The sequence below is a fragment of the Brachycentrus maculatus genome, unplaced genomic scaffold (genome assembly GCF_059751285.1).
Source record: "Brachycentrus maculatus isolate JH-2025_06_01 unplaced genomic scaffold, ASM5975128v1 h1tg000624l, whole genome shotgun sequence".
In the NCBI taxonomy this organism is placed as follows: Eukaryota; Metazoa; Arthropoda; class Insecta; order Trichoptera; family Brachycentridae; genus Brachycentrus; species Brachycentrus maculatus.
Window position 1 is genome coordinate 976,168 of NW_028281361.1, and position 25,508 is coordinate 1,001,675.

Below are 25,508 nucleotides of genomic sequence, written 5' to 3' on the forward strand. Positions count from 1 at the left end.
TGTATTTCTTTTATTATTATATATTTATTCCACACACATATTAAACTTATCTGGAGACCAGCTCCTAGAAGGTAAAACATCTCTGACTTGTGAAAGCGGATAAGGCATTTGCAAATAGGTATTACAGTCCTAATGCTAGACACTAACATTTTATATCACCAATTCTAAACACAATATGTTCACGTGAAATTTGCTTTCATTGTATATTTCATTTCTACGAGTTTGTTTGTATTACAATATTTCTTTAAGGATAAAATTTTTCAACAGGGAAGACAGATTAGAGTTTTGGATATAAGCTGGTGGTTTAACTAAAGCGCGAGAGAATCAGTTATCTGCATAACCCAACACAACATTTACGAGAAACTAAACTACGTATTACAAAAAATCTAAAATTGTTTTATTTTATATTTCTGTTATTTTTTAACAATTCCGCATCAGACTAAAAGATACACAAATGTGTGGCAATATTACAATAATTAAAATTCAATCATTCTAATTTTGTTTTCTGGTTATTGTTTTGTTGAAAAAAAAAGCATTACATTCACTACAATATAATTCACTTGGTTCGTTGTATTAATGAAGCTAATTAAGTCAACAATTAATAGTACATTTAGATTTGCTCATTGTCACATTATAATAAATAATTCTGTAAACTTAGTTTCAGCCGACAGATAGTTAGCGCAGGTACAATGTTTTATTTGTTAAAAATTCACATTAATGCCCAAAATAATTTGGAATAAAAAATCTCTACAAAATAAATATTAAAATAAGTACTCGTATTAATCAAATAAATTTGTACAAATTGTTGTGCATTTAAGAGAAAGTAAACAAATATGTACAAATAGTTATCAGTGACAAGAAAATGGGATTGTAACATGTAACGGGGAATTATCACTTGTTGTAATAGTAACTACGGAACACGGAGAAACGGGAAGATGAGTCTGAAGGAAGATTGTTAATGCGAAGATTTCGATATGTAGAAAGTTTTGAATTAACGAGATAACGTAATATTTAGACAGGTTAATGTTTGGACCGAGTTAAGTGCAATTCCATTATTAAGGGCAGACTTATTACGCAACCAATTTATTATTAACATCTATTTGCCTAATAAATGCGATTGTTAAAAGATTAAAATACAAAAATATGTTAAGGTACGTGCGATGTAAATTTGACTAGAGTTTTTAAGCTATACAAATTATAACGGGTAAATTATAATAATATATATATTTTTTATACATAACAAAATGGTCGACGGAGAAGCCGGATATGTGTCTCTAAAATCCTAAATTACGACTAATTATGTAAATTAATAATCTTCTATTTGTCAAATGTGTAAATAAAATCAACATTTCAATTATTTGTCAATTGCCAACTCTCTTGCGAGAGCATTGATCCCGAGGTACATATATAAAAGGCATCACGTTAAGACATTGTATCCATATTGGTAAATCAGTACTTTGTTTCCAAACACGCGACAATATTGCTTTAGGAATCTACACGACGGAAACGGGAACCTTTCCGGAACATAACTACGCGGGGATATTCGAGTTAGCGGCGGCCATCACAGTCGGTACCATTTATAACACTGTACACAAATAAATTACTTATCAAAACAAACTTACGACCCCGAAACGTCTCCCTCTTCCTACCTAAGCTACTTTATACACGTCTATGCACACATTTACAACAAAGGGAGAAACCGGAAACACAAACAGAAACTAGACGGCACCGTCGACATCCGTATTGTCGCCCATTCCGCAACTACCGAGGGGACAGATTCTCCTCCATAGAACTAATCAACGGACAATACGAGAAAATTAGAGAAACTTGTTATTTCTACAAGATAAGCTTACAAACCATAGCGCAAAGGGTCGTCCCGCCAAAACATAAGGCACGTCCCGCTACAAAATCTCACGGAACGTCATCTACTTCCGAAAAGCTGACAATCCGCCTTCCCACAAGTCGGGATACGGGCGTTCCAGCCCACAAAGTAGCCGATGGGGCTCCTCCATCCTTTCACAGGATAAAGGGCCGCGACAAGTGAAAAACAACGGTTTCAAACCGATGGCAAAACATCTCCAGGGGGTTGTCGAGGAGACCATCAGCGGTCCGTGTAGCGCGTCATGGCGCCGCTCGCGAGCACACTCATGGGCGGCAGCTTGTTCCCGTCCACGCTCGCCTTGTCCGGGTCGGCCGGCCCCTCCACCACCTGCACCAATCTCAGGCGGTTGGCGCCGTTCCGCAACAAGTCCGCCACGCCTGGAGCCTTTGCCTGGTACTGCTTGAGAGCGGGCATCTGGCCTCTAGCGACGCCGAGATCGGGCGAGAGCGGTTTCTTGGCCAAGTCTCGGGACGGCGTGAGGCGCGGAAGGGGCGCCTGCCAACAGTTTCTATTGTTGAGGAGCCCCGAGAGTATCTTGCTGTCCCCCTTTGCGGTGGAAGTGATGGGAGTGAGCGGAGGAGGTTGCGCAGATAAGATAGATTCAGATTTCAGAATAACGATGTTACTGGTGATCACGGTTTTCGATTCCTGCGGGATAAACATTCATTTTGTTATTTGAATGAAATTAAAAACAACAGCGTGTAGTATTATTGATAATGTAATACAAAATGTTACTTTATTTTCCGAGTATAGCGTTATCGGGTCGGGAATGGGGTTGGTGCTGCTCGTCACATTGTCTTTAGATACCGACGATTCTTCATTATTCTCATTGGTCAGGATTGTTTCTAGAGAGTTATCCTTAAGTTCAGATGCCACATTCTGAAAATACCATCATTTAATGAAATTTTAATAAACAAAATTTTATATGAAACTTATTCAATGTGTTTAATTTAAATCCCAAAGAAAAAGCAAAAAAAAAACCTTTTTGGTTACAGAATGGTTTGATCCTAACTTTTCCCACAATGGTACTAAAAATGTCAATACTTTAGGGTATTCCCATGTTAATTACATTGGTAATGTTACTCAGAGACAAAGAACTTTTTCTTTGTCTGTGAATAACTTTTCCCTTCTGTCTATGATTGAATAAGCACGATTTTAAATCTTCTATATATCTTTATGCGATAAGGATCATTCACAGTGTCATATTTTTGCCAAAATTAATATAGGGGAGACATTTTACCAACGTATGTAATATGCTTCTAAATTATTTCGAGGCACATTTTTATGAAATCAGTTTAACCCTTACCACCGAATTATCGCCATAGAGGCGGTATGGATAATTAATTGTATTACTCGGTGTTGCCCGCTATGGTGATAAAAAAATCGTGTTTAATATATTTTTTTAAAGTTTTTAAAATAGTTAAACCAAAATTATATTAGTACAATTAAATTTCCTGAAATGCAAAATTGAAACTGCTTTATTTTTTATTAAAATTAACCTTTCCGGTCCCCCTAAATTAAAAAAAAATCTACGTAGACACATGCATTCCAATTGGAAAAAATCTTTTGTCTTCTGCTCCACATACTGTTGTAACAGATACGAGTGACAAAAGTGTAAGCTTGGAATTTAAATAATTAATACTAATGATGAAAAAAATGTAGAATAACATCCGACATGGGATCTAAGAGGGAAAAATCGAAGTCGAATGAGATTCAATATTGGACCGGTAAGGGTTAAGATATTCTAAACCTGTTTATACAAAGGAGTGAAATGTTTTCTTTTTTAAATTGCAACATTTTGATTCGCAGTATATTTTGGTTGGTGAAATTTGAGATTAACACACTAAGGACGGGAAAGGTATTTCTACCCGTTCGGTCGATTGACGCTTAAGGACAGGAAGGGTATTTTTACCTTCTGTGCCGGCCTCATTTCAATGTCAGTAAAGAAGGAATTATTTAACCTGTCCAGGAGTATGGTCGTATGACATTCTTGAAATGAGTGAGTGAATTATCAAATCCCGTCACCAGCGGTCTGCACCCATCCTCAGTGTGTTAACGAGGTTTACCTGGTGATTGAGGCGAATGTGTTGCAGCAGCTTGGCCTTGGAGGCGTACTGCTTGTGGCAGGGCTGGTGCGGGCAGTGGTGCGGCGCCGAGGGCACGGCCCCCACGCAGGCGCTGTACCCCGCGGCCCACGAGCCCCCCGACGGCAGGCTCACCCCGCGGCTCGACGGCGGCACCGACCCTCCTACCGACATACCGACACTCGGGTCACTGCGGCTCGTAGCACAAACACCAAAAGCACTCGCCGAGGCGAGAATAACAATAAGAATAATAAATTTGCTTAATTAATATAGCGCCATTTTTGTAAAATACTACCTCAAGGGCGCTTCACTGTGAATGAATTGGGGAAAAGAAAATGGTGATAATGATTTAGCAAACAGTGTGTTTTTAGTTTTTTTCTAAAGATCATCTCACTCTCACTATTTCTAACCACTGGTGGAAGAGAATCCCATTCCATCGGTTCCGCAACAGCAAAGGCACGCTCACCAAATTTAGTGCGCTGGTTAGATCACTTTGCCCATTGCAGTTGTTGTAGCCGATCGAAGCGTAAAATGTCTATCTACCAATTTGTCCGGAATGCACTGCTTTTTTAGATACTCTGGAAGTATATTTTGTATTGATTTATACACGAGTAGACAGATTTTATATTCAACCCTTTCGGGAAAGCGTAACCAGCGCAGTTGGTGAAGTAGTGGGGTGATGTGTCTGAATTTAGAAATTCTTAAAATTAGTCTCTGCTGCGTTTAATACTGTTAATTGTTTAATAATTCTTCTTCTTCAAACCCTTATCCGCACCTCAATGGTGCATAGGGCAATGTATCATACAAACGCGGTGTTATCTAGATCGTTAACACATGAAGGCAAAGTGATCAGCCAGCCGCTTCAGGTACTAGTGCAGGGAAATATTTAACAAATATGAGAGTGAAAAAATCACTTATATTTATTTGACTCCTTCCTCTGGGAATCGAACCTCTAGAATGGTAGCCGGGCGTGCGGAGGCAACACGGAGGCCACTCACCGGGATGGTTCTTGAGTATGTGCGCCTTCCTCTTGGAGCTGCTCTTGTACACCTTGTAGCAGTGCTGGCAGTAGTAGTCCCGGGCGGCCCGCAGGATGGGCAGCTGCAGCTCCGGCACGGAGGAGCGGGCCACCTCGGGGTGCCGACGCGCCAGGTGGTTTACCTGCCAATCGTAACCATACCAAACATTATTCAATTTAAGATTTTTTTAAAAACAAATTACAGTAATAATTCCAATTAAGAGATATGTTTATTTGAAAAGTGTTGAATAGTTATTTACGTATTAGAAGCATCAGGCAAGAGTCTTCGAGATAGAATAAGAAGTGCCAGGATCAGGGAAATATGCGAGATCGAAGATGTCGTTAGGTGGGGAAGGCAACGAGGAGACAATGGTATGCGCATGTGAGGAGATGGGTCGATAGCTGGGAATCGACATCGCAGGAGGCTAATCCCTCTTAAAAACAGGCCGCAAGGCGTACAATAAGAAGAAGAAGAAGAAGATTTACATATTTTTAAAGATCACACGTTTGTACAAAAACATTATAATATATACAGCAGGACCTCTATAATCCGAATCCTCATAATCCGAACACCTCTGTAATCGGAATGCCCACACATCCCTCCCGTGATTCTTAAAAACGGAAATGACGGTGAAATACAGTAGAATCGCGATATAACGAAATCCAAGGGACCAAAAAATATTAACTCGTAATAACGAATTCCCACATATAACGAATTTTTTTAAATCATACTTAGTATGTATATGTTGCACGCCGTTGCAAAAAATGTTGCGCGGCTTTTCAAAAAGATCGCAAGTTCTGCAAACAAAGGAGGAAGGGGGCCATATTGAACTGAATATCTACATATTTTCACTAGTTTTCTTATTAACCTTACGGTGATAAAAGTGCCGCGGGAATCGATGATACTCGTATGTATTTTGTACACAATATGAGAATGTGATTTTAAAACCGGAAAAACGTAAATATTCCTAGTTGCTTTTACTGGCCATATTTAAAGTTGAAATATAACAATTTTGTAATGTTGGGTCTGGTAAATATGTATCTGAAAATGAGAATAAAATAATAATAATATCACAAGTAGCCGCCAAAGCCGAGAACGAGAACGGCTTGCGCGCTACTGACGGCCAGTGTTGTCAGACGTCAAAGAGTAGTTTTCGATATTGAGATTGTGAAATTACGAAATTGCGAAATTACGAGACGGCGAAAAAATTTTTTTTTCCAAAATTTACGCGATGAATTTTTTTTCGCCGTCGCTAAAAATTTCCTAAAATCCGTTAAAATTCCGTTATAATCCTTCAAATTCCGTTTGATCTCTTTATTCCTTCAAAATCCGTATAAAACGGACAAATTCGTATTTGTCCGAATTTGTCCGTCATATTTAATATTCCTAGTTGCTTTTATTGGCCATATTTAAAGTTGAAATAAAACAATTTTGTAATGTTGGGTCTGGTAAATGTTATTCATAATGTCATTCATTTGCAGCGACGGAAATAAATAATTTTAAAAAAAATCGGGAATCAAATCCTAACATAAAATCGTAAAAATACACAAACGTTTCTGTGTTTGCGCGTGTGGCGTGCTTTGTAAGTATGCGTGCATGTCGTACGAACACGTTACTCCGCTAGTCCAATAGTGTGCAGATTGTCTTACCCGACACTACGCCCCACTTAGGGCGCTTGTCCACTACCCGAAATTCCGTGTAATTTTACTGTCCGGCACGTCAGTTAGCGTTTTAAAATGACGATTGGCTTGGATTGGCTTGTGCTTTTGTCCATCTTTCTTCAGATCGGAGCTCTTGATCGGTGCGTGAACACGTTGCGCGGAAATTCGATCGTAAAATCGTCGTTTTAAAACGCAAACTGACGTGTCAGACGGACGGCAAAATTATTCCGTGTAGTGGACAAATGCCCTTACGATGTAGATAAAAGACAGATGCAATTTGAGGATTATTATTGTCAACAGAATCATTTCATTGAGATAAAAAGATGGATTGTAATTTAAGAATTATTATTGTCTACCATTGAGATAAGCAGGTGGACTGATTATGGGAGAGAATATACTTGAGAATTTTTATGGCATACAGAAATAATTTCATTGAAATAAGAAGAGAGATTATAACTACGTCGCCTACTTTCAAAATCCGCCAGATCCATATAAGTCGATTTTACAAAAAAAATCCAAATTCTCCGGATAACATTTATGTTTCAAAGATTTGTCTATCTTTATATAAAATATTTTAAAATAGAGAATTTTCCCATTTTTTTGGAAAGTTTTTCAGTACTCAAAAAAAAACACGAGACACAAATCGATAATGACGTCATCTTAACTTTTGACCTATCTCCGCTCTCTGATTGACCGATATGGGTCAGAAGGCAAGTTTCATGAATATATCGGAATTTGAAATACAACGCTGTTTTTAAGTATTTTTTAGCGGTGTTTTCAAGTATTTAAAAATTTTGAACAATAAAAACCACAACTGGCATTCCGATAGAGTATTTATTTTGAAATCTTATAAAACTGGATCTAGCGGATTTTGAAAGTAGGCGACACAACTAAAGAATTATTATTGCTAAAGTAAATCATTTCACTGACTCATTGACTCTAATTACTAATTACTCAAGATGATGGGATATTGTATGAATTACTTTTAAAAATCGCCGCGCGGCTTGAATAATTTTATCTTAACATTTTTTATTTCCGCGCGGCGCTGTGGCGGCGCGGCTTTGAAATATTTTTATCATAACATTTTTTATTTGTTATAAATTTACATAAATGTATTGGCACTTTTTCGTACGGGACAAAAGTGATTTTGTTATACATAATAACGGGATTTCGTTATATAAATGCATTTTTGTATGAAAAATTAGTTTTAGGGAATAAATTTGTTTTTCTTTTTCGATATACGTCATTTTTCGATATATCGCGATTACTTATATCGCGATTCTACTGTAATAAGGCAAGAAACACAAGAATGTGATACAAGGGCAAAAGTGAAAAAATATTTGACACTGAAGCAGTAACAAATACTTGTGCCTTAAATACATACCTAGATGGGCTGAATACATACCGAGTGGATAGTGGATATTCCTGTGCCAGAGAAGTGTTTTTACATGTTTACATCCAAGGTATGTGAGGGTTGAGGAAGAGCTTACCAGCATTCCGCGCCTCTTGAAACCCAGCTTGCAGGGGTGACACTTGAAGGTGAAGCTGAGATATGCCGTGGGGTCCACCGGGGGGACGAGAGCTGGAGTTTTGGGCGGCTTCACTACAATCTGTAAATACAATTTGTCACATCTGAGCAATAAATAAAATAACATTATATACAAAAAGCCATTAAATAAAAAAATTATTAAATAAAAACATTACCATAAAATTTGCGATCCATGCAGTTTCCTATACACCATTGGGTGACGATGTAGATTGGCAGGAGAGTGAAATATATATTTTTTTTAAAAAAAAAGATAAAAATTTGTGTTTTTATTATTTACACAATTTTTTTCAATTTCATACTATTTCTGTGAGCCCAAGCGGCTAATTATTAGAAATAGGTATCAAATTGTGGTAGAGTGGGTTTGAACCGAGAAACTCTGACTTAAGAGTCTGCAACACTAACCACGGGATCACAACCCGACTCATATACTTTATGAACGCAAGTACACGTGTGTTAACACCACTTTCCAAATGTACAAATAAAAAGTATAACTATCTATATTAGAGTCTTGGTAATATTAAATGTCAATGTCAATGTCAGTGGTGGCGTTTTGTAAATTGATTCGGCCATCACTTTGTGGTAAAATCTATTCATTTTTAATTTAAGTTTTGCTTAGTAAATACCACCATTTCTTACAATCTATTACGACATGTGCTTCGAAGCATTTGGCATAATTTTTAAACACCGTATTGTGTGTTTGAAAACCATGCAGAGTGCATTGAATAGATTTTATAGTAGATTTTATGAAATGGTGGTATTTAATAAGTAAAACCAAAATTAAAAATGATTAAGTTTTGCTTAAAATAACATTCACGCATGCTTAATATCGTAATAGTTGGTCACTCTGAATAAATAATTGCGTTTATTTGCAGAATCACTAAGCAGTCACATTAATGACACTTTTTCTTAACATGTGGTTAAAGCAAAGTAAAGGCCAGATATATCTAGCTGTGATCGCACTGCCGATATAAGATAGCGTAAGTACTAACCTCAGCAGTATCCTTCTTGGCGGAATTGTGTATCTTCTTGATGTGATCTTTCAGCTTATCCTTTCGTTTAAATTGCTTTCCACAATCCGGACAAAGGAACTCTCGGTGCTCGGAGTGCCTGGAAATGAGAGTTTGGTGTTTATTATCGCCTGAAAACCCAGACAGTCCATGTCTCGCCGATGAAGTACACCATTAGTGAGATGTGTCTTACTTGAGCATGTGCATCTTGAGTTTGTCTGGCGTCGAGAAGTTGGTAGCGCACATCTGGCAGGAGAAGCGGCGCACAGCGTGGAATCCGCGGATGTGCTTCTTTATGCTGGCGTAGTCAGACAGCCTCTGTAATATCATCAACGGTGATAACATTCCTATATTGTGTACAGAATAAAATCTCATAGCCAGTTAAGTTATAATTAGATTCACTATTGAGTAATTTTGGTAAGACCGTTAGTTTATATTTAGTAACTGACCACCGAGTGTTTTCATACAGAAGTCATAGTTCACCTTGTCGCACATGGGGCAGTCGTACTGGCCGTCGGGGCGCCGGTGCTGGCTCTTGGTGTGCTCCTTGAGCTTCCAGGTGTGCGTGAAAGTGCGCGGGCAGATGAGGCAGTACACGCCGAGCGGGGGTGCCCCCCCACCCGCCGCCTTCTTGGCTTCGTCGCTGGGCTGCGACAGGCTCAGGGACGCCATGTCGCCCTTCTCCTTGTGACAACTTCTGTAATCGTACAATCGTGCCCTTCAAAATGACATTGGGATCTATTTTGTTAATTAAAAGCGTTGTTAACTTTGTGGTATGGTAATATAACACTGTCCGCTTCCATCGTGTAGTGGTTAGCGCGCTAGGCTACCATGCTGGAGGTCCCAGGTTCGATTCCCAAGAGGGTCAAAATAAATATTACTGATTTTTCAGTCTAATATTTATTTAATATGACCCTGGACTGGTACCTGAAGCGGGAGGCTGATCACCTTTCCTTCGTGTATTTAACGATCAAGATAACACTGCTTCTATACGATGCAGTCCTATGCACCATTGTGGTGCGGATAAGGGTTAGAAGAAGAAGAATATAACACTCTCCTTATCATTCATCCTTCACTATAAAAAATTGTATTAAAGTGGTATTGCACAAAGTGAACGATGAATTATAAGATGAGTGTTAGATTGGGATTGTCCATAGCGTGTTGATTATTATTACTTTTTACAATACATGTTTAATTTTTTGATGAACGTCTCACTAGGCAGAACCAGTGACGAGACGTTCATTTTCATTATAAAAAATATTATTTTGAAATTACAGATATTAAAACGTAAAATATAAAATAAAGTTGTGTTAACAAATTAAGTACAGTTTAGCTGAGTGAGAAATTGACAAATATGCAACAATAATAATAATATTAGCCGACTTTATTTAGGTGGGGTGACCAACTTTAGGCAGCTCTTGTGTTCCGTATCAAGAAGCCACTTTCCAAGGCCTGCCATAGCGTTCGTCATCGTTGACAGACTCATGGCCACTCGTTGCTGAAACACTTTTCTAGCATTTTCAATGTCGTGGCACCACTTAAACAGCAAAATTGAATACAAACTCGTTGTAGCGAATTCCATTCCATTTTTCAAAATTGTCAAAAATCGAAAACACGCACAATCGCAGATGTATTCAATACGGCGCCACTTTTACAAATGTCAAGCTATCAAGCTGAAAATTTCATAGAATATCAATGACAGATGTAGCAACCTAAAAATTAAACTTAAATCGGGTGACTGAGAACGCCACACGGTGGTGATTCCGGGAACTTTTTGATCAAGGTACTATATCAAAATGTCTGTTTTTCATGTAAACATAGTAGCAAAAAATTAAATGACAAGAATAAATGCAAATACGTTTTAGGTTAAAAATAGAAATCTACATATTTGTATTCCTGTGATATACACAAATACATACTTCAATTGAATATATTTTTCAAGTCTAATAAAGTGGGCAGCGTTTGAAAATGGAAATAAAAAACCAAGAAAACTTTTAAAAGAATTACTGCAACAATGAAATTTGCTGGCTGGTTAATATATCGCTCACTCCTTTCAAGAGCGTCATGAATCAAAAATTGTCAATTTTCAGTTGAGCATGTTATCGGAATGCCCAGAAAATGTACTATATCCCAGCAAAAGAGGCATATTTTTAACTTAATATTTACTTGCTACAGGGCAGAAAGTGTTGATTTTGCATTTTGAAGAAAAGGTATTGTTTAATTATTTTTTTTAAATACACTAAATATTTTTCAAATGGAGAAAAAACCTTCAAGTTTTACCTAAAAAGATCTGTTGCACATTGAAAAATTCAATAAGTGGCTCGATATTTACTTTTAATACATTGTGTTATATATTTAAACTTTAAAAAGTTCTCCTGAAAAATCAAGTGTTTTGATTTATGACGTTCTTGAAAGGAGTGAGCGATATGTGATTAATCTAGTAGTTACTTGTGTCGCTCGTATTGGTCCAGGGTGGAGCATATCTTGTTGCAGACGATGCAGAGGTAGATGTGGGTGTTGGTCTCCACAGGCGTGTTCTCCTTCTGCGCCGTGCCGTACGAGTCCGCCGAGTCGTGGTCCATCTGCCCGTCGGGCACCAGCTGCTCCGCCTCCGCCTGGCGCTCCGGCAAGCCTCCACCGCCCTCCGAGGCCACCGGCGCCAGCTCGTCTTCCGGCTGGGAGGACTCGTTCATTTCGCAAGTTCTGGACACGGTGAATAAAATAAAATCAGTGAATCAGTCCTCATGCTTCAGTTTAATTTGATTGCTTCGCTTATTCCAGTGTATGATTTACATAAACTTTTTTTAATTTTGTACTGACATTTCCCGGTGGAACTGCATTTTATATAATAAAATTACAACTATTTATGGTTTTTCCACATTTTATAATTTTATTTATTTTTTAAAGAAATAACCCGCAAAGGCTCTGCTTTTAGAGGTTCGTCTTCAGGTAGGATCTTAAGGATTATTTATTATATTTACATAAGCACCCGCATAAATTCCCGTTAGGCACATCTCTAGGGTAGCGTGACCATTACTTACGCAATTACGAGTGTGACTAACCAGCAGTGGTGCATTCTCTATTATTATATTTTATCCGTAGCATTGTATGTACATAAGAGTATATTTGCAGTTTGCCACTGCTAACCGAGTGTTGAAAACCGGAGAGTGGCCTTTGTATGAACTCAGGCTCAGGCTTTGTTTATTTTTATGTCTGAGAATTCCATAAACAGGATAATATTTTAATGGAATTCTTATCAATTCAGTGCAAATAAAAATGCGCTACTTACATATTATTAGATGTCTCATCGATGCTTCCGTGTGTCATCATGTGACGTTTTAAACTGAAACAAATATTTAAATTTTATTTTTATGCCTGATAAAGCACAAATGATTAAAATTTCAAAGCAATAATAATTCATAAAAATCGAAATCAAAAGGAAAGAAAATATTGTACCTAAAACTTCTGGGAAAAGTCCGGTTGCAGACATTGCAACGATGCTCCATGTTGGTATTCAAGTTAATTTTGGGCAGTTTCTTTCTCGGTCTTTTGATTGTTGCAGACTTCTTTTCCTAATTAATAAACGTTAAACATATTAACCAACCAAAAATAGGAAATTTACAAAAAAAGAATATATAATGTTTAACACAATTTGCCAGTATTGGGATGCAAACGAAGGTGGATTGGGGAGCATGTCCGGAACACTCAATTTACAGGACCCGGAATATGCGATCCGCCTTAGAAGTGCAGTGGTCAGTAGTCACGTATATTCCCGGAGGGTCAATATAAGTAATATTTATATAATTGTAGTACAATTAGTTGTAATATTTTTTAATTAGCTCGGAAACTTATTTGCCACTCATCCCGGTGATTGGAAAGCGCAGTATATGTGATAAGATAAGGGGAATTACTTACATCCTCATCGTGCATATTAAGATGGGCTTGGAGTTCAGGAGATGAAGCGAATCTCATGGAGCACTCGTAACAGGGCCAATCTAATGAGGAATCTTCACTGTCTGGAAATACAAATATATTATGTTAAGAAACATTTATTTGAGACGGACTGTACTTGAGAGTATGTGATTTTTTTAAAATTAATTTTACATATCTATTTATGGACACATATTTTTCAACAATGATGTTTGAGTGAAAATTTGCACTTTACACAACCACAATGTGATGATGGAGGCGGGACATCAACATTTTAAAGGGAATGGATAATAATTGAACATTTGAAATGAACTTATCTTGGAATAAATGTAATACTTTCATCAGAAATTAAAAAAAAATATCAAAACATGCAATTATTTGAAACAAAAAAAATATATTTAAAACGAAGTTTGAAATAGAATCGTAAAACCATAAAGAAAAATTGTATTTTTATTTTTCAATTAATTAAAAAATTTCATTTTATTCATTACTTCAGTTATTTTATGAACAAAAAATACAATTTAATTTTAAAACATAGTCAAGTGTAAATTTATTAATGAAAAATAAATATTTTTCTTTCAAAATTTTACATATTAATAAAATTTTGTTCCCTTTAATTTTGAATTAGAGAACTTTTACTGAAGCTGGGGGAAATGGTTACCAGTGGCGTGAGAAGGGGGCGGCTGCAGTCCCCAGTGGCGGGCGTAGGCCGAGCCGTACCCGAGGACCAGCTCCTGCCTCGGAGCGATGGGCCGGCAGCTGATGAAGTAGAGCTCCGAGTCCGACTGCTGAAGGCACACATTCTGCGCCGCGCCCGGCTCCAACCTTACGTAGCGCATCCAGTTCGATGTCTCTGTTATAATCCATTATTTATATAATTTTATCATTTTTCTGGATAAAATATGAGATATTGTTGGATAAAAAAAAATTGCACTATATGTGTGACAATAAAATAAAAATTACTGACAAATAAATTGATGTAATATTTTTTTTCTAGAATTAAGATAGATATATTTAAATTGCAAGAATAGAAAGAAATAGCATAACTCACAACTTTTCTTACTAAATAATTTACGTCTTCTTCTAATCCTAATGATGCATACGGCACCACATCATATCGACACAGTTTTATCTCGAGCTTTAACTGCACGAAGGCAAGGTGATCAGCCCTGCGGTTCAGGTACCAGTCCAGGGTGATATTAAATAAATAAATAAGTGAAAATCATCCATATTCATTTTGACCTCCCTGGGAATCGAATCCGGGACCTCGACCAAAGTAGCCAGATGCGCTAAACACTACACTATGGAGGCGGAGTTTACCTTGGTACTTAAATGATTTACTTTAAATTCGGAAGCAAATTTCGCAAATAATATTAATAAATTAAATTATTGATATTTTGTTTATTGCAAGCATTGATAACTTTGTGGTATGGTAATAAAACACTCCTTATCATTTATAAAAAAAGTGGTATTACACAAAGTGAACAATGGATGATAAGGAGAGTGAAATTGGATATACGTTTTGTACTGACATTTCTTGGTGGAACTGCATTTTATAGAATAAAATAACAACTAGTAATTTTTTCCACATTACATTTATTTGACCAGCAAGACTGGTCTGACGATGTCGATAACGACGAAATGCGGTTGCTGGTCAAATAAAAAAAATGTGGAAAAAATTTGTTAATTTATTCTAGAGAGTGAAATTATTGATATTTCTCTCTATTGAGAATCTGGTGGAGATAGCTTGTCTTCCACCTCCCAGGAGCGGACCGGAGAATGACAGGACATAGTCCCATATAAAGAGTAAGAAAAAGACAATTTGATGTATCGCATGCGAAGACAAATAAGGATGCAGTGGACTCACTCTCGTCGGACACATCGACAGTGAAGTCCCCCTCGGGGGTGTGCAGCAGGAAGTGCGGGGGGTGCGTGTCGGCGCCGGCGGGCAGGCGCCGCCGCACGCCCTCGAGCGGGCCGAAACGCGCGCGCGCCGGGATGCGGCGCCGCGCGAACACGCCACGCGCGCGGCCCAGATACAGGTGCGCGCCCGGCAGCGAGGCGCGCGCGCGGCACGGGACCGACTTGTCCGGGATGCAAGCTGCAACCACAGGGATAATTTATTTATTTTGATATATACGGTACTATTTTACCATTTATATAAATATGTATAAAAAACACATCAATTGCAACGCAGCAATTTAACAAGTTGTTATAAACTACTTACATAGAAAAATGTTATAAGAATGATATTTAAAAAATAAAATAAATGCTATGTGTAAACCACTGTAATAAATAAAATGTTATGTGTAAACCACTTACAATAAACATTTTGGTTTTTCCAAATCTTATATAAATGTAAAACATTAAACATATTGAAAGTAAACAATAACATAAATAAACATAATATCTTTTCATCCAAAACGCGACATTCTATGGGCTAGGAGTAAATTAGTTATTGCCAATTTACATTGTTGAAGCGATATATTATAGAAATCTATATTGGTGGCATATTCGTTACTAGTATTTTGGATGCTAAATATGGGAGTATTAAAATGAGCTACCGTCCGAGCATTTGGACAATAAAATAAAGTAGATGTTCTACTAGGCCGTGGCGGTACTAGAATGATATCAGTTTTAGCAATTCAGGGCTGTCAAAAATTGTTATAATATCTGAGGCAATTCGACTTTCGTTTGATTTGGATAATTTTAATAGATACAGCAAATAATCATAATTAATTTGGTCTTAACGATATTATAAAGGATTATATAAGGCACCGAGCGGCAGGCTTTCGGGAGAGGCTGATGAAGAGCTCCAACCTCATCATAAAGCGGCTTGTGGAGCGCAGGTTTTAAAATTGTTTCCAAAATCGAAATATCGACATTTTAGAAAAAAAGTATTACGTGAATATAAAATTTTATTGTGAGTACGAAGTGCAGTCAGAACATAGTTTGGCCAACAAAGTTCACGCAGAACAGTTTTTTTTAATTACCTAACGTCCAAGTGACTCTGAAATCTAGCTACAGTTTATGCAACACCGCTTATCATGTCCCTACTCAGGTTTCAACTTTATAAGTTAACTATGCCTACTCGTGAGTGGATTTACTCTTTATGTTTAAATTTACTATAATTTGATGTAGTTCACTTTCTCCAGTTCTTTGGACACGTTGCGCGTGGCAACGAGGATAGCCTGGAACGACTAGTTGTGATCGGTAGCCTGGAGGGAAAGAGAGGGAGAGGAAGATCCCCCACACGATGGACCGATCAAATTAAGGCAGCAGCAGGCACCTCAGTGGTTGGAGCGCTACGTGCAGCGCAGTCAAGGGATAACTGGAGAAGAGTCATTGCTTCTGCAAGGGTCACAACCCTCAGCAATGAGGAGTAAGACGGAGAAGAAGAAGAAGAAGAATTTCATGTAATTCATGAGTGAAAATTCTAGGCAAAAACACTCGCTCACGCAGAACAGAAAGACGCATCTAACATAGGATGAATTACCAAACATTTTGGATAATGCAAGGTTGAATTTCCGGTGCGATGAAAAAAATAATAGTAAAATGTCTTACTGATGGAATTATCATCAACGAGTAGCGATTGTTGTTTGCGGCGTTGTCGGCTCCCGGAAGTGGTCGTTTCCGTGCTGCCCAGGTAGTCTGCAAACTCCTGGAATGCCACCATCTCCTCGCACCCCACATCATCGAGCTGCGACGGAGAGATGCCTCCCGCAGAGTCGTGAGACAGTACCTAAATTGAAATTGATTATTTTGTTAAAAAGTCTAATACCAAAAGAATGAAATTAACTAAATAACTAACCATCACGCCGCTTCCGCAGGGGTAGGCAGAGAGAATAGAATGCCACACCACTCTGTCTTTGCAAACATTCTTCGCCTCTTCCACGTTCATGCATCTCCTCATACATACCCGCCGATTGATACGACTTCTAACCTGACCACTTTCAAGTATTTGGCATACCTGATCGTGCCACGTTTTTCTCGGTGTTCCTCTGCTCCTTTTTCCAATTGCATTTGCCTCATAAATTTGTTTTGCCGTTCTTTCCTCACTTATTCGTTCTACATGTCCAAACCATCTCAACACACCTTTCTTAATTTTATCGATAATCCTTAACTCAGCTTTGCATTCCTTCCTTATTTCACTATTCGAACATCTATCATACATCGTTTTGTCGCACATTCTTCTGAGAGATCGCATTTCGACTGCATTCAGTCTACTTTCATCCTTCTTTTGCCAACTCTATGTTTCACTTCCATACATTGGAGTTGGAACCAGGACTCCGTTGTGCACTGCCAGTTTAGCTTCCGCTGATAGGTTTTTATTTGCTATAACTGATTTCAGTGCACCATTCACTTTGTTCCCAGCATTCACTCTCCTTTCTATGTCTTTGTTATTTTGTTAAAAAGCCTAATGCCAAAAGAATGAAATTATTAACTCTTCAAAATAATCATTATTTACAAGTTCATCAGATTGGGTAATGTCGAGGTGCAGGTTCGTATTGTCGAGTGTCTCCGATTCCATGACGATGCTCTGGTCTCCGTCGAACTGGCTACCCTCATCCAGGGAATCCAATAGTGACACGTCTACCGCCATCGAGTTTGATTCTGTGATGACATCCACTGGAAAACAAAAAATCAGTTTTTAAAAAAAATCAGTAGACGGATTCATAAACCATCCTAATGTAAGAAAAAATAATACCAACATAAAATAATAAATTTATGAGGCAAATGTGGTCAGTAATAGAAGTAGAAGAAGACCGAGGAAAACTTGGCATGATCAAGTATTTCAAATATTTGAAAAAGTAAGTAATAAATTAATAAATAAATGTCGAGTTATTTATTGATTCGGCGTTTAATTTGTAGAACTCCATTTTAATTTATGTATTAATTTTAAATCAAACACACATTTTTTTGGTCTACTAAGTTGTATTTTATTAACAAAAACACATAAAAAAATTATATTGTAACAATTGTTTCGCCTTGTTAGGGCATTATGAAACGAATATCAAACGAACAACTTAGTAGACTCAAAAAATCTCTCCTTTCAAGAACGTCATAAATAAAAAAAAAAAGATTTTTCAGGAGAGCGTTTTTAAAGTTTAAAAATAAATCAAGCCACTTATTGAACTTTTTATTGTGCAACAGATCTTTTTAGGTAAAACCTGGGTAAATATAAAGTTTAAAATATGCCTTTTTTGCTGAGATAAAGTACATTTTCTGGGCATTCTGAAAACATGCACAACTAAAAATTGATGATTTTTGATTTATGACGTTCTTGAAAGGAGTGAGCGAAATGTCAAGTTCCTGACTCTGAATTTGGGAGGGTTTAAAAAGCCCAACTTCTGCCTGCTTAAATCACTAAATTGACAGAATCAATTAGCTGGATTAAGTGTCTTATTCCCACAGTTAGTTATTGAAATGTAAGGTATTGCAGTTATACCTTGATCCTTGACATCGGCACACGGGGCTAGAGTGGTGGGTCGAGCCACGATGAAGCCATTCTCGCTGGACAGGGAATAGGATATTCCCGACTGGCCTCCGGTTATCAGTAGCTCCACGTGTTCTGCTTTCATTCCGCTCCCATCGATCATGTGATATTCACCTAAATTATCAGACTAAATATAAGCAAAATATTTCAATTATCGTAAAATGTAACAATATTTTGGTGAGGGATGATAATTTGAAAAGTATCACTAACGCAGTCGCCGCGTTTCAAATCAGTTGTGTCATTTACAACATGCGGAGAATGGTGATATCGAATTTTAAAGCATTTGAGAAGCATTATTTATTTTTAATTAATGTTTTACTTAGGAAATACCACTATTTCTTAAAATCTACTGTGACACGTGTTTCGATGCATTCTGCATCATTTTCAAACACCGTATGTTTTACTACAGTAAAACATTAATTAAAAATGGATAGATTTTACCACAAAGTGACTGCCGAATCAATTAATGAAAGCATTATTTAAATAAAAAAACAGATATGCAAGTAATTTTAAAATTATACATTTTACAGCGGTAGTATTAGATTATAATGGAGTTATGGCCCAAAAATACGACATCTTAGATCAGTTATCTTTGAGAATCTAAGATCAGTTTTAACCTTTGCGGAAGTACAAAAATTGATGTCTGACTTTCTCTGGAGAGTGGGTTCTTTTTAAATGAAAGATTTTTTTTCATTAAATCCATGCATTATGAAGATAGAAATTATGTTAAGATTATTTTTTAAAAAAAAACACCTCTTCAAATAATTTTTGAATTATGACAAAATCACACACAAAAATCCACAGATGTCATTGCTATACAAGTTACATCATACCAACTGACAGACGGACCTTGATCTTCATTAACGTCGATACTTCTTTAAGGAAAATTCGTACCGACGTTCAATTACGTCCACACTCCCAGAAAGGTTAAAAGTAGTTATTGCATTGCTTTGCAATAATGCAGTATTTCAATATCAGAAATGAAAAAAAAACTTGCCCTTTTTCCAAATAAATCTATAAAACTTATCAGTCAGGTTAATCAATAGTATCTATAGTTTCTCCTCCATTTCCAATTGACAGTCCAAACTCAATTTGCAATTTTAGTGCATGATCGTGCGACACATGGCTCAGGTCCTTATTGGAGAGGTTCATCGACAGCTAGGGACGAGTGGTACGGGGGTACTCACCGTTGGAAGCGAGGACCAGCTGGAGGTCGGTGGTGGAGTCCAGGAGGTGGTGGGCACGGGGGGGCGGGAGGAAGGGGGCCCCGGAGGAGGAGGAGGAGACTCCGTACGCGTCGGCCCCGCTGCCCAGGGGCGGGTACAGGGGCAGGAGGGGAGGCGCCTCCTCACCCATCACCTGCACAAGATGTTCATAAAGATCAATAATATTTTTAGTGCTATTGGTGACTGCATTAAAAGCGTCCGAAACAACACTGGTCAAAAGGAAATCACATAGAAAAGAAAAATAAATATTTGTGTTTTTACAATACAAAAAAAACTTCATCATGTGGTGGATTTTTGGAAGAAATAATATGGCTTGCAACACTGACGTCAAGTTAGATATAAGTTAGATATATAAAACCGATTGTATTTTAATATCCTTTCTAACTCAATAGGTTCAGTGTAGACAGTGTGGACATTTGAAATGGTTTACTTAAAATTTCAGATATAACAGAGTTTTTAAAAAGTTTTCAAAACCATCAACATATTTTATTTTTTGTATATTAAAAGCATTGATAACTTTGTGGTATGGTAATAAAACACTCTTCATATCATCCATTGTTCATTTTGTGTAATACCAATTTAATAAAATTATAATACATAGTGATATTACACAAAATAAACAATGGATGACAAGGAGAGTGTTTTATTTTTTACCATCAACACATTATTTACGGGAATTGCTTAAAAACATCTTATATATATTGTTGGTAGAGAGCGGGAGATGCTTATAAGCGTTCTATTAGCTTATTTTTAGTAGAGCGTGAGAGACACCAAAAATCATAGTACAGATAGAAATTGTGGGTTTGCAGTTATAGTGGTATTACACAAAATGAACAATGGATAATAAGGAGAGTGTTTTATTTTTAACCATTGACACATTATTTACGGGAATAGCTTGAAAACATCTTTTATATACTGTTGATAGAGAGCGGGAGATGCTTTTAAGCGTTCTATTTGCTTATTTTTAGTAGAGCGCGAGAGGCACCAAAAATCATAGTACAGATCGGAATTGGGTTTGCAGTTACTTGTGATTAGTACACTAATAAGGGTCGGGGTTGATGAAAATGTTTACAACAATTTGTTAATAATTATGTATACCGTAGAACGGGTAAAAGAGATGACATATTTTAACTGAATAAATAGGGCATTACAACATATGTACCGTAGAATGGGGCTACTTGAACTTTGATGTGTTACTTGAGCCCAGTACAAAAAAGAGATTTAAATATGTATTTGGTCTACAATTATGAACGTATCGTGACAATAAGTGTCACCTGTCAGGGAAACAATGAATCATGTAGATATATTCATTATTGTAGACCAAATACAGATCTAAATACCAAATCAGATCAAATACCCGACAAGACACACAAGATGGCTTGGTGGGTCTCAGCAAAAAAAAATCTAAATATGTATAAATTGTGATTTAAATAAATTTGTACAAATAAAAAAAATAAAATAAAATAAGTCAAATAAAAAAATAAAAGAATAATAATAATATTTTTTTTTGTACTGGGCTCAAATAACACATCAAAGTTCAAGTAGCCCCATTCTACGGTACTGTTAAGTATAAGATTGACGTAATAAAGAAGGTAGTACTAAAAAATAACATTTACATAAAAGCATTGACTAAATCAAAATCAGCATTATATTAAAATCTGCACAACGTTTCATAGGGATATTAAAAGTAGAATAAGTGCAGTGCACAAGTGCAGTGTGTGACAGTACCTCTTGATGCATGGTGTAGGGCTGCATGTAGTGGGCGGGCTGCGGGAAGGGCGGGAAGGGCGGCAGAGGGGGGTGCGGGTGCGCGTGGTGCAGCGGCGAGTAGCGCGCCGCCGAGCTCATGTTGGGGTCCCGCTCCAGAAAGGGCGGCGACGCGGGGTACGTCTCCTCCAGCTGAAATATGGCACATTAACAATCGGGCTTCATTATCAAGCTTCTCGGCCGGATAGGCAAAAAAGTATTTATTCGCTGAAAGTAAATACAGGTTCCTTGGGTCAACATCAAAACAAAAGCTTAGTAATTTGTCTCGCTCTTTCTTTGTGGTAATACCACATTTATTAAAATGATACAAATAACATGGCGCTAGCAGACTAAAATTTTACATTAACTGATTCGGTAGTCACTTTGTGGCAAAATGTATCCATTTTTAATTTAAGTTTTACTTAGTAGATACCATTATTTCTTAAAATCTATTGTTACATGTGGTTCGATGCATTCCGCATCATATACGTGTTTAAAAATAATGCGGAATGCATCGAAACATGCAATTTTGACTTAGTAATGCAAATTAAAAAGTTTTCAAAGTTCTATAAACTGGTAAAATACACTAGGTAGTTTGAAATGTCATATTTATGTGGTTTTAAAGTAAATTAAACTTCAAGTTAAATAGCAGGTAATTTATTCAGGCTAAATAAAAGCTTTAAATAGCAGGGGTTTCAGAGTTAATATTTTTGCCAGTATACCCACAATATAGTGTTGACAATTTTTAAGACAGGTCCGTACTCAGTCTACTAGTCATTAGAATGGGACGGTAGTTACTCACGTTAACATAGAGCATGTCAGATGTGGAAGGGCAGGCTCGGGGGGTGGGGGCCGGCTGGGTCCAGTGGGACACCCCCCCGCTGGGCACACTGCTGGACACCCCCCCTTCATCCTCAGGGGGGTCCCCTACAACATCAATTTCACACTCTTAATATATAATAAACAAATATTACGACAAAGTCAATTTTTTTAACCAGTTGCCAGTTTATCCCGAACGTGACTCGGGCAAGGAGTTTGTGTTGCATCAATGAGTCCGAGTGCTGCTCGGGCAAATCGTATTCCAACTTGGTGGTATTGATTTGCCCGAGCCTAATATATTTATGTATTTATTGATTTGTAAACTAATCATCACGCTGCTTCCCCGCAGAGGTAGGCAGAGAGAATAGAACGCCACGCCACTCTCACACCTTTCTTAATTTTATCGATAATCTTCGATCTTATCTTATCTCAGCTTTGCATTCCTTCCTTATTTCAACATCGAACATCTATCATACATCGTTTTTAATTTATGTATTAATTTTAAATCAAACACAGATTTTTTGAATCTATTAAAATGTATTTTATTAACAAAAACACAAAAAAAAATATATTGTGATAATTGTTTCGCCTTGTTAGGGCATTATCAAACAAATGTTTGTATTAACAAATATATATTTATGAATTTGTTTTTATTGACTAACCCGAGCAGTGTTCGGATAGTCCTGTTTCGAGTTTAGCGATGATTTTCTGCACCGACGAATTTTCTCGCCAAAATTCGAGTGGTAAAACTAGCTGGTTTAGTAACAATATAAATGATTTATGATTCAACACTCCTTACCATATATACCACAATAGTTAAAAATGTTTTTACCATACAAAATACTCTTCTTATCATTCATCGTTGACTTTGTATAATACCACTTAAAAACTCTATTTCACGACAACCGTTTTCGAAATAACCATTCCCTCCTAAAGTAAAATAGCTGTGGTCACCTATTTAGATCTAACAACTATTATTATTATTAATAGATTTATATTATCCACTGACACTTCGTGAGGGAATTGCATTTTTAATTTATTATTAGATTAAAACCAATATTTTTAGCTTTTCCACTTTTTTATTTGACCAGCGACCGGGTTTCGTCGTTACCGACATCATCAGACTGGTCTGATGATGTCGGTAACGACGAAACCCGGTCGCTGGTCAAATAAAAAAGTGGAAAAGCTAAAAATATTGGTTTTAATCTAATAATAAATTATTATTATTGTTTTATTATTTTTTAATAGAGAGAGAAAGGAATCGCAAAGTTTTAAGCGGTATTAGTGGTTTAGTATAGAACGATGAATGACAAGAAGAGTGTAGTATTACCATACCACAAAGTTAATAATGCTTTAAATATATAAAATAGATATAAAATTAAATATATAAAACCACTATCCACCCAATCGTGCATAGGGCACTGGATTAGATGGATGCAGAGTAAACTTGATCAATAAATATACTGTCAAGATGATCAGTTCTGTGCTACACATTCTTTGATGAAAGAGTAGCGGACTTGGAAAATAGAGGGATTTTTTTTAAAAGAAAGAAATATTGGTATTTTTATTACCAACATAATTCAATTTTATAATATTTCTGTGAGCCTAAGCGGCTCATTATTAGAAATAGGTATCAAATTGTGGTAAAGTGGGTTCGAACCGAGAAACTCTGACTTAAGAGTAACGGCGACACTAACCTCGGGACCACAACCCGATACATATGACGTCATTGTATGAGCTCGGGTGAAGGTTGTTATTGGATATTGTTGTGAAAGAAAACCAGGTAAGAAAAGCAACAATAAAAAAGGTTAGGGCACTCGAAGTTGCATACTACATACTACTCTTGTAAGGACACTGCCATCGTGTAAGTGTCCCTTTGATTTACAATACCAATTCTAAGCTTCTCAAATTAAAACATCTCAAAAACAAAATGGTATTGCACATTCGCATTTGCTTAGACCTGACGATATGATAATAACCTAAACTGTCAATAATTGAAATAAAAATAGTTTCGTCCATGATATAATAGAAATTTGTAACACAGTCGAAAGACCTTGAAAATAAAACCGTATTTGTAAGCAAATGGAATGATTAATAAATAAACTAGAAAGACAACATACCTTCAAGGGTATCACCGGTTTCCGTACCCTTACTTCGCATTGTCGAAATTGTTTATTTTGGTGACATACGCTAAAGTGTCCAATCAATCATAGCAACTGAAACAAAATAAATTATTTTTCATAAAACTTATATTGCTAAAAAATAAAACATACAAAACGCACTAAAACATCTAAATTCTTACTAATCGAACTTAAATAATAAATTATAGTTGAAGGTTTTATTTTATAAATAATATATTATTTATTTTTCACAATAAAAAGGCCGCCATTTTGAAGTAATATGCTATGGCATGACAAAGAAACTATTAATAAATTTGGCATTACGGGAGAATTCATCTAATGTACACTTAAAGCAAACATTAAAAAATACAATAATAGAATATTGAACACATTTTATATTTCGAAAAAACTAAAAAACACTTACGAAATGATAGAAAAACACTTTAAAACCAACATCACAAAACCACAGACAAAAGCTATCACCATAGACAATATAAATACAAAAAATAAAAATAAAACTATTAAATAAAGTACCTACCTTCATTTATTCATTTGTCTAAATCCGCTCCTTATGTGGAGCATATGGAATCTACAAATTACCTTTAAGCTCTTCTAACAGCTGCAAGCTCCTTTGTATTATCCTAAGTCAGGTTCCGAACGGTGCAGGACCGCAAAGCCTTTGCCACTGTGATCGCCAACGTTGGGAGGGCCTAAGCAGTCAGGTTGGCGTCTCGAAGTTCAGACAAGAACTGCAACCGAATTGTTTGAAGTAGACGTACTGGATTTTGGGGAGTTAATGAATCTTGGACTTTGCATAATCTAGTAATTAAAGGAAACATGGTGAATCGTCTCAATCTCGTTTTCCGCTTCGTCTGGCTTCTCATCACCAATCTGTTTTGAATGGGAGATGCTTCTGAGATTTATACTACAGCCATAGCCATAGTATATGGCTATGGTTTAAATATAAA

General features: G+C 36.8%; 1 protein-coding gene across 1 annotated transcript; it reads right to left on the reverse strand.

Annotated features, from left to right (window-relative positions):
• Positions 1–1,956: 1,956 nt before the first annotated feature.
• On the reverse strand, positions 1,957–25,024 carry LOC148300990 (PR domain zinc finger protein 10-like). Its single transcript, XM_088273964.1, has 22 exons — positions 24,965–25,024; positions 24,541–24,636; positions 22,404–22,528; positions 21,584–21,754; positions 19,817–19,988; positions 18,582–18,743; positions 17,601–17,761; positions 16,697–16,874; positions 15,000–15,233; positions 13,794–13,985; positions 13,118–13,218; positions 12,659–12,774; positions 12,492–12,545; positions 11,651–11,905; positions 9,686–9,899; positions 9,396–9,520; positions 9,185–9,302; positions 8,137–8,256; positions 4,965–5,127; positions 3,949–4,130; positions 2,618–2,761; positions 1,957–2,530 (listed from the first exon to the last, which is right to left on the reverse strand). The coding sequence occupies exons 2-22, from the start codon at positions 24,578–24,580 to the stop codon at positions 2,102–2,104; spliced, it is 3,456 nt and encodes a 1,151-aa protein (XP_088130090.1). The 5' UTR covers positions 24,581–24,636; positions 24,965–25,024; the 3' UTR covers positions 1,957–2,101.
• Between the last annotated feature and the right edge of the window lie 484 nt (positions 25,025–25,508).

Excerpts from the sequence above, each read along its gene's own strand:
- LOC148300990 (XM_088273964.1), bottom strand. The coding sequence starts at position 24,580 with ATGCGAAGTAAGGGTACGGAAACCGGTGATACCCTTGAAG. Across the intron at positions 9,900-11,650 it reads GACCAATACGAGCGACACAA|AAGTTGTCACAAGGAGAAGG; the intron begins GTAACTACTAGA and ends GTACGATTACAG. Across the intron at positions 4,131-4,964 it reads CATACTCAAGAACCATCCCG|GAGGGTCGGTGCCGCCGTCG; the intron begins GTGAGTGGCCTC and ends GTATGTCGGTAG.